At 43.7% G+C, this 10,042-nt stretch overlaps 1 protein-coding gene across 2 annotated transcripts in view; it reads right to left on the bottom strand.

Annotated features, from left to right (window-relative positions):
• Ube2k (ubiquitin conjugating enzyme E2 K) overlaps nucleotides 1-9,254 on the bottom strand; it is a 54,879-nt gene extending 45,625 nt beyond the window's left edge. Inside the window, exon 1 of one of the 2 annotated variants that reach the window (XM_021210502.2) lies at nucleotides 8,949-9,254. In XM_021210502.2, the coding sequence (XP_021066161.1) occupies nucleotides 8,949-9,011 (63 nt within the window). In that variant the 5' untranslated portion in view covers nucleotides 9,012-9,254. The remainder of the gene's footprint in view (nucleotides 1-8,948) is intronic. The other variant, XM_029545092.1, reaches the window with a different exon arrangement.
• Nucleotides 9,255-10,042: the final 788 nt, after the last annotated feature.

Here is a 10,042-nt window from a genome sequence, read left to right as displayed (position 1 = left end):
AGGCCAGCCTGGTCTACAAAGTGAGTTCCAGGACAGCCAGGGCTATACAGAGAAACCCTGTCTCGAAAAACCAAAAAAAAAAAAACAAGTTAGGAGGAGCCCAACATGCTGCAGAAGCTGTACCTATTCAACAGCAGAACCATACATAACACTAGCACTGTTTTTAACTGTTTGTGTAATGTCCATGCAACTAGCAGTCGATATCAGGTGTATCCTCTACAGATTTCCACATACTTACTTATTTGTTTTCTGGAGAAGGGATGCACATATGTCATGGCACAAGCATGTAGGGGTCAGAGAACAATTTGTAGCAGCCAATTCTCTCCCTACTGTGTGGACCCTGGGGATTAGTGGGCGTGATTGGTGATAAGTGCCTTTATCTGCTGAGTATTCCTGTCAGCCCCACTCCACCTTATTTTTTGAGCCAGGATCTCTAGGTGAACCTGGTGCTTGCACTTTTCAATAGCTAATCAGCAAGCCCCAGGTATTCTGCCTGTCCCCAGTGCTGGGGTCACAGAGGCATCCCACTGTACCTGGCTTTTACAGGAGCGCTCAGGATCATAACTCAACTTCCCACACTTGAGCAGCCAGCACTGAACCCACTGAGCCATCTCCTCAGCCTGGGATATATGATGCAAAGATGGGATATAGCTAAGTGAAATAAAGTCAGTTACAAAAGTGACATGAACATAGTAAGAGTAGTCAAATTCATGAAAACAGAAAACAGTGACTGTCAGGGATGGGGTAAGAGATAGTAGAATATTGTTGAGTACAGATCTTTTTTTTCAGTTTTACAGACTAAGAAAAGTTCTGGAGAAAATGGTAGAAATGGTTGTACAACAATGTAATTATACTTAACACCACTTAAGTATACATACAAACGTGATTAAGCCCGCAAACTTTATTTAGTGCTTTATCGGGAATAGAGGGTAGTACTGGGATCAAACTCAGAGCCCATGCCAGAGTACATGCCCCAGATGATCAACTTTGCTATGTGCATTTTACCATAGTTTTAAAGAGTAAATAAGGGGGCTGGTGAGATGGCTCAGCAGGTAAGAGCACCCGACTGCTCTTCCAAAGGTCCTGAGTTCAAATCCCAGCAACCACATGGTGGCTCACAACCACCTGTAACAAGATCTGACTCCCCCTTCTGGAGTGTCTGAAGACAGCTACAGTGTACTTACATAAACAAATAAATAAATAAATAAATAAAGAGTAAATACATTAAAAATCCACATAATAGGAACTACCAAATGTCTATAAAGAAGTCTTAGTCAGAAGTGATCTCTGAAAAAAACAAAACAATACACACACAAACACACAAAAAGTGGGGAGAGGGGAGGGGAGGGGAGGGAATGGAGAACATTTTCACACAATTTTCCTGAACTTAAAAACTCTCCTAAAAGAGATCAACACTGCTGGGCAATGGAGGCCCTGCCTTTAACCCCAGCACTTGGGAGGTCTCTGCAGGCAGATCTCTTGTCTACAGAGTGAGCACCAGGTTAGCCAGGGCTACACAGAGAAACAGTCTCAAAAAACCAAAATAATAAATAAAAAATAAAAGATTAACACCTTGATGCCCATATATCCCTATGCAGTATTCTGTTTGGCCATCTGCCCCAGATGTTCCCACATGACAACAAAGCTCTTAATTTAAAAGATTAGGTAAATTCAACACATGCAGTCAGGAAGGAGCTAAGGAGCTAAGTTCTGTGAGTAAAACACAAACATTAACACCTGAGTTCAAATTCCCAAAGCCCATGTAAAATGCAGTAACCCTCCCTCCCCCCAGAAACTTCTGAGCCAGCTAGCCTCCACTACAACAAAGAACAAAAAAAGACACCCTGTTCCAAACAAGATGGAATGGCAGAGACCAACATCTGAGGCTGTCTGTACTCTCACCGTGGCATGTCTCCTCCTATGTGAGACCCTGTCTCAAAAAATAAAAAATGGAGCTAGAATCGATGTTAAAAAAACAAAACAAAACAAAAAACAAAAAAGACAAACCTCAGTAGAAAAGCCAGGACTTAAAATCTAATTATAAAGCTCACAGTCTTAATTACTAAATTTACTATGTCACAATTCAAGAATCAAGTGTCTATGCTTTGTGGCACATTTAAATTCTTACATAAAGATGCAATAAATACCTATTATCAATATGTTACTCTTCACAGTGTTTTCAATATTGAGCCTTTATAGTATTACTATAAAAAGTATATTCTTGTGGAATGTTTACATATTGTGTTTGGAGTTGACAAAATGGAGTTAACAAAATGTTTAAGTTCACCATTAACTAGCTCTGTGTCAAGGACCACCGACTAAACTCTTTGGGTCTCAAATTTCAGTCTTACAGATAAGGAATTAATTATGGTAGCTTTGGACTCTTCAATAAATAAATAAAAATAAATTTTAACTATTTCTAAAACTATTAACTACAGCGTATTTGCAGTTTATTTGGGGTGTTACTGTTTGACTTTTTAAAGCAGGGTCTGATGTAACTCAGACTGGCCCTAAACCTCTAATCCTCCTGTCTCCAATTCCAAATGCTGGGGTTACAGGCATGTCACCATACCTGGAGATTTGGTTGGTTGGCTGGTTAGTTTTTGGTTTTTTTTGTTTTGTTTTGAAAGGGTTTCCCTGTATAGCCCTGGCTGTCCTGCAACTCTCTCTGTGAACCAGGCTGGCCTTGAACTCATAGAGATCTCCTGTTAACCTCGGTGCTGGAATCAAATGCATATGTCACCACCAAGACCAGGCAGGATTTGGGGTTTGTTTTTTTTTTTGTTGTTGTTGTTGTTTTTTTTTTTGAGACAGGGTCTCTTTATGCAGCCCTGACTATCCTGGAATCTGCTATCTACACCAGGCTAGCCTCTAACTTACAATCACCCTGCCTCAGACAGTATGGGAAGTACTACAATTAAAGGCGTGGTCACCAAGCCAGGTGGCAGGTTTTGTTCTTCTGTTTTTAAACAAAAGTTTTGAAGAGCCCTCTGAAATAGCTTAGCAGGTAAAACTGGTCTACAAGCCTCATGAATCCTGGAGCCTCTTTGAAGATGTCCTCTGACCTATGCACAGACAAAAGATTTTTTTTCCTTTTTTATTATTATTTTCTTTATTTACATTTCAAATGCTATCCCGAAAGTTTCCCATACCCCTCCCCCCACCTCTGTTCCCCTACCCACCCACTCCCACTACTTGGCCCAGGCCTTGCCTTGTGCTAGGTCATATAGAGTTTGGAAGACCAAGGAGCCTCTATTCCCACTGATGGCCGATTAGGTCATCTTCTGCTACATATGCAGCCAGAAACACAAACCCCGGGGGTACTGGTTAGTTCCTGTTGTTGTTCCACCTACAGGGTTGCAGCCCCCTTCAGGTACTTGGGTACTTTCTCTAGTTCCTCCATTGGGGACCCTGTGTTCCATCCAGTAGCTGGCTGTGAGCATCCATTTCGGTGTTGACCAGGTACTGGCATAGCCTCACAAGAGGCCAGACAAAAGATTTTAAAAATGTAAGGGCATTTTTCGTAAACCTTCAAACTTGGAATATAAACTCATGTCTACTCTTCTTTTCAAACATAGTAATCTGCTCTAAGAACTCAGAAAAGGTCGAGCATAGAGAGTGTCATATACCTTTTATCCCAGCATTAAGTAAGCAGCAAGCTGGAAACCAACAAGCAGAGGAGGACATGGTGCAGGCCTTTTAATCCCCAGCACTTGGTAAGTAGAGGTAATAAAATATGTGAGTTCGAAGCCATCCTGGTCTACACAGCCAGCCAAGACTAAATACAGAGACCCTGTCACAAAACAACGACAACACCCCACCAGGTCTACACAGCATTCAAGTCAACCAGGGCTACATAGTGAGACGCCCCCTTCTGGAACTTTTAAAAACAAAATGAGAAAAATAACTAGGGGTAAGGTTCCTATGGCACTGCTAATATTCTGCTTCTTGATTTCAGTGCCAGTCATACTGCATATATATTTTACTGTGATATGAAAAAGGAAGCTTTTCCCCAAAGATAACATACAGAATATAATTTAACAACTATGCTGAGTACAGAAAAAATAATGTCTTCCGGACCCTGTCTCTCTCACCTGTTTGTGCTAAGAAGACCTGAAGTCCCTCTCAACTTTGCTTTTTGACTCCAACCCAAGAACCTCTTCCATTCCCATACCCTCCCAAACACCCATGACACTCAATTTTTTGCACCTAGCTCCCCCTACGCAAGTGCTCACAATAGAAGCCTCAGTCTCACAGATGTTCTGGGAGCTCTCTACCACTGCCTCAACTGTACTCAGTCCTGACCCAGCACTGCTACATAGTTACCTACCCTCTACTTACTACTCTACCATTCATTCTAATAATGTTATGTCTCTGGGGAGCTGAGAGCAGTATGCTCAATATGTTCACAGAAAGTAAAAATACACTTTACAGGCTGGAGAGATGGCTCAGCAGTTAAAAGAGCATACTGACCACTCTTGCAGAAGTCCTGAGTTCCATTCCCAGCAACCACAGGGTGGCTCACAACCATCTGTAACGGGATCGATGCCCTCTTCTGGTGTGCCTGAAGATAGCTACAGTGTACTCACATAAAATAAATAAGTCTTAAAAAGAAAAAAAAAAAGACTGCACTTTACAAAGCAAACATTTGCCAGAGATCAAAGCTTCTCTTTTGCAGTGCTGAGGATAGAATCTAGAACATCCCACAAACTAGACAAGTTTTCAAGACTGAACACATGTCCCACTTCACAGTCTTTTTCATAGTAAAGAAACCTGTGGGTGGTAGTGGCGCATGTGTTTAATTCCGGCACTCAGGAGGGAGAAGCAGGCAGATTTCTTTGAATTCCAGGCCAGCCTGCTCTACATAGTGAATTTCAGAACAGCCAGGGCTATGCAGAGACCCTGCCTCGAGAAAAAAAAAAAAAAAAAAAGGGTAAAGTAAGAAATGCAATCCAACAATCACTTGTACACGATTTTGTTTTTTAAACCAGTATGTAAGGCTGCTATATTTAATTCACTTCGGAACCTCATAAGGCACACTAAATAATCCTCACAAAACAGGAGCTTATACAACTGAAAAAAAATTCTACTACAGAATACTAGAAATTGTCAGCAAACTATAAGTAATAGAAATGTAGGTCCAATTGTAATAACTAAAAGTATGCCTAGCTGGGCTGGAGAGATGGCTCAGTGGTTAAGAACACTCACTGACTGCTCTTCCAGAGGTCCTGAATTCAATCCCCAGCAACCACATGGTGGCTCACAACCATCTGTAATGGGATCTGATGCCCTCTCCTGGTGTGTCTGAAGACAGCCACAGTGTACTCATATAAAAGAATTCTTTAAAAAAAATCCATGTTTACAGACAAATAATTTAACTTCTCTGAACCTCAATTCTCAGGTAGAACGTAGGAGATCTAATGCAAAGACCCACTGTTAAGCAGATAGGCAGTGACTTTGCTAGCCTTTACTCTCAGCACAGGAGGCAGAGGCACTTGGGATCTCTGTAAATCTGAGGCCAGCCTGGTCTACAAAGTTAAGTTCCAGGACAACCAATGATACAAAGAAACCCTGTCTCAAAAAACAAAAAACAAAAACAAATCAAAACAAAATAGAATTAGCAATGATACATAAACAATACTAGTAGAGGTATTTTGTAAATGGCAGCAGTAATAATTGGTAGCAACAATGCAACCTACAAATATAAATTAATGCTTAATCTGTTAATCTGTTGATCCTCATAATCAGCAATTATATAACATGACTCAAAAACTATAATGTAGATATATTTTCTAATCTGAGCACATCTGAACCACTCCTTAAAATTCAGTCATATTTTAGAGTATCTAACAAACAAAAGACCAATCTTCAAATAGTACTTTATGAAAAACTAGAGGCTGCCTTTGTAACATTCACATGACTCAAAATGACCCGTGCCCAGTCATGCAGCTTTACCAGTTTTACCAATTTTCCATAAATCCTTTCACCCGTACTGGCAAATACATCTCCCCTTTTGACACAAATCTTCACAGTATCTAGCTACTCATCTTTCATGTTTATGAAATGGTTTATATTTTAATATACTTAGCAAATAACTATTTAAAGCCAACCTCTTATAATCAGAATTCAATGAATGTAAGCTATCTTTAGATGGTTATTTTTGTTGTTGTTGTTGTTGTTGTTTTGAGACAGAATTTCTGTGTTAACAGCACTGGAACTGTCCCCCATACCCCCCACCCCTGTAGACCAGAAGAACCCTGCCTCTTCCTCCTAAAGGCATGCATAACCCCACCACCCAGCTATGTCTGTCTTTTGAGGCATGATCTATGTATCCCTGGCCATACAGAGGGAACTCAGAGACCTGCCTGCCTCTGCTTCCCCAGTGCTGGGATCAAAGCAAAGGCATGTTCTGACAAGCCAGCTATCTTTACAAAGGCACTTAAAAAACAGGCAGAAAAAAAAAAAAAAAATCAGATCCACCAAAATTACTAAAACACTACTAAATGAATTAAACCTCATACACTGTAGATTTGCATGAAGTGACATGGTGAAATAATTACTTGACCAACTATTCAAAAGCTCACATTTACACACTAAAAAGATAATATATAGACTGCACTATGGGTCCTTCATTGAGGTGAAATCAACACAACCTATGTACAGAACTGGACTTGACTTACTAAAATGTTAATGAAATGAACTATCGGTGAGGATAAAGCTATATGTTGGTTTTGTGTGTGTGTGTGTGTTTTACAATGTTAAATTTCATCTTATCTTTTCCAAAATATTCTTTGCAACTTAATTCCTTGAAATGAGTTCCCTGCTAGGTTTTTAAAGGAACCATTCTTGAATAACTTGTATTCACATTTCCTATTTTCTTCCTGAGATCCACTGACAACTTTTTTAAATCTTGTACGTGAGGATGAGCTTTTACTTTATTTGCATCTATGGGTGTAGAGGTCAAAGGAAAAACCTCCCATGTGGGTACTCAAGTCTGAACTCAGGTCATCAGGCAAGCCATCTTTACCCATTGGAGCCACTTCCTTAACCCATCAGTTAAATATGCACTGCCAGAGCCATACAAATGCTGAAAACCTTCAACTTAAAAACACCAAATACCACTGGGAAAGGTCACACCACAAGAAGCAAAGAGAATATATTGATTTTCAGGGCAGTAACTTGACACTTTTAGATAAAAGAAAGCATGAGAAGTCTAAAGACTCCTACCACCTTATTATAGATGTTTGAGGCTAACAAGATTAGGTATTATCTTCCATAAAGAATATAGATATAGATATAAACGATCCCAAACTAAGTTTGCTTATTTAAAAAGTTTAAAATCACCGTTAAAAATTTGTGAATACAGTCATTCACACTATTTCTGCATTGTTCCACAAAAATACAAAGTCATCCTTCCATTCAGAGTTTTGGCAAATGAATACAGAGGTCAGAGTTCATGCTATGTAAGACAGATCACTAATTTCTTAGTATGCTCACTAAATCTAATATTGTCATTTCAACTTTAAGTGAATTTCTACAAGTCTACTGGGAAGATGGCTAAGGATCTGCAAGCTGGAAGGCACAAATATAGGTGGAGAGATTTGTAACAGTTCCTCATGTGCTTAAAATGCTTAATTTTAAAGGTCATAATTGACATTATCAAAGCATCAAGCAAGCCTAGAAGAAAAACATGTGAACCCTGAACAAAAATAATTACATACAGAATTTTGTTGTTAAGTTCAATCATAGAAAAGCTAGCATTTTTGTCGATTTAGGTGGGAAAAGTTGTACTACTACTTTCACACCTGAGTAAAATTTTCAATCGCTTTCAATATTTCACATAAATAAATTTGGAGAGCATTAATGTACTTAAAATTTGCAGGACTTACAAGTTAGGAGTTTTATTTTTCTTAATATGCTATCTCCTGCTATGATATTGTGTCAGAAAAATAAACCTAACTCAATAGTGAGCTACAATAAAGTGTGTCTGATGAAATCCCTTGTTTTTAATAGGCCTGTTTTTAAAAGTGAGACTCATGTTAACTATGAGGGACATCATAATGAAGTTTCACAGTACAACACTAGTCACAGAGGCATTGCCCTAGGAGAGCCTGATACTGTAAACAGTATTTTGAAATAAGCTACTCAAAGACACTCCATTATTCTTCCTACTTTAAATCATTTAATTAACAAACAACTTCCCTTTGACCAGACAAAAAAGCTTTAAATGTCAATGATGAGGCCTAGTTACGGGCTGGGTCCGTAGAAAAGAGATAATCATCTCATTCGGCATTAATTTTCTATCTGTAGTGGAAATTGTTTCAATTCCCTTCCCATTATGTCTCCGTACGGTTCCCCCAACACTACACTGGAAGCGAGTAACTGAAAGTCTTCCCCCTCGTCTATACCTAAAGCCTGTGGAGGCTCCTTCCCCCCAAGGAGAAGAGAGCAAAGGCCCGGCAGACGATCTCCAGAGCACCCCTAAAAGCGTGGGCCTGGGAGGTGCGCTGCGGCCGGGGGGGATCCAGTTACTAAACCTTTCCCCTTCCCCCAACCCACTTCCCGGGTTTTCTCGGGCCTGCTCCTTCTTCCCCACCGCAGAGTCACACTTCCAGATGTTGCCGCCGCCGCCACCGCCGCCGCCGCCGCCGCCGCCGCCGCCTCGGGGCTCCCTCTAGAGCTCACGTGCCCCCGATGACTGCTTCGGCGTCGGCCCCCCCAAACCCCGTTCATTCCCCAGGCCGGCCGGCCGCCCGCCCGCGAGACCGCCTCTCCCAGGGCCCGGGGAGGGGAAGGAAAGGCGGCGGGAGGAGGAGGGGAGACCGCCGCTTCCCCAGAGGCAGAGCGGCGGCCGCCGCGAGGCCCGCCGGGGCCCGCCGGGGGTGGCGGAAGGAAGGGGCCCTGCCGCCCCGGGCTGAGATGGGGGCGTCCGGTAGCTCGTTCCTGACCTCCTCGCTCTTCAGCACCTCCTTGAACTCCCGCTTGATTCGCTGCACCGCGATGTTGGCCATGTCTCTGCCCGCAGCTGATTCGTACCCGCCTCCTCCGCCACCGCTACGACCACCGCCACCGCTGCCGCTGCCACCTCTTCCGCCGCCGCCGCCGCCTCCTCCCTCAGCGATTCAGACCCGAGCACACGAACGCGGCCGCCGCCACCCTCGCCGTCGCGTTCCCCCTCACTGTAGAATCACCTCCGCGCCCGGCCACCAAAATGGCGCCGGGTCCGCGCATGCGCATCACGCTGACCCGGCCGGGCGGCGCAGCCGCTCCAGTGGGAGCCCCGTACGTCTCCGGCAGCGAGCCCGCGCCGCCCGGCGCCGCGCGTCTCAGCCGGGGCTTCGGCCGCGTGGCTCCGCCCTGCCGGCGGCTGGAGCCGGGAGGGTGCGGCTGCGCCGCGGGATCTGGGCCTGCCGGGTCCTCCCCTGCCCCTCGGCTTCCTTTACCGGAAGGCCTCCAGCCCCTAGGCTGGGACCCGACGTGGGAGCCCCGCCTGGCGGGTGGCCCCGGCCCCGGCCGGGCTGAGCCCCGCTCTAACTCGGCCAGACCCAGAACCCACGGGCTCGAGGTGCCTCCCTGTGTCTAGCCGAGGAAAAAGCTATGCAGGAACTGGGTCCTGCCCAGCGTCCGTTGGTAAACCCCCGGGAAATCCACTGCCGTAGCTTTTGTTCTGGAACCCATGATAACGCAACTATTATTCGGTCATCTCAGGTATTACAGATGTTTAAGGTTGTGTAATGGTTGCGTCCCACGGGTTGTAATTGATACAGGTGTTGCCAGAGAGAGGCCTGTGATGGGTTTAAAAGCCAGAAGTTACATCTTTGCCCTGTTTAGATCATCGATGCCGAACTGTAGAACAAACGTGTTTTTCAAGCTTGAACTTGCCCCGGAATCCCCGGAGAACTGGCTAAGATTGCTAGCACCCATCCCTAGAGGGTCGATGGACCTAAGAATCTGAATTTCTTGCAAACTCCCTGCTGCCTGTTTTCCAGCGGCCACGCCGTGAGAATGGCTGGATTAAGCATATGAAGAACTGTATATATTA

Source organism: Mus pahari, chromosome 13 (genome assembly GCF_900095145.1).
Source record: "Mus pahari chromosome 13, PAHARI_EIJ_v1.1, whole genome shotgun sequence".
Classification (NCBI taxonomy): domain Eukaryota; kingdom Metazoa; phylum Chordata; class Mammalia; order Rodentia; family Muridae; genus Mus; species Mus pahari.
The sequence above is the reverse complement of the archived record's forward strand: the minus strand, read 5'-3'. Positions and strand labels throughout refer to the sequence as shown.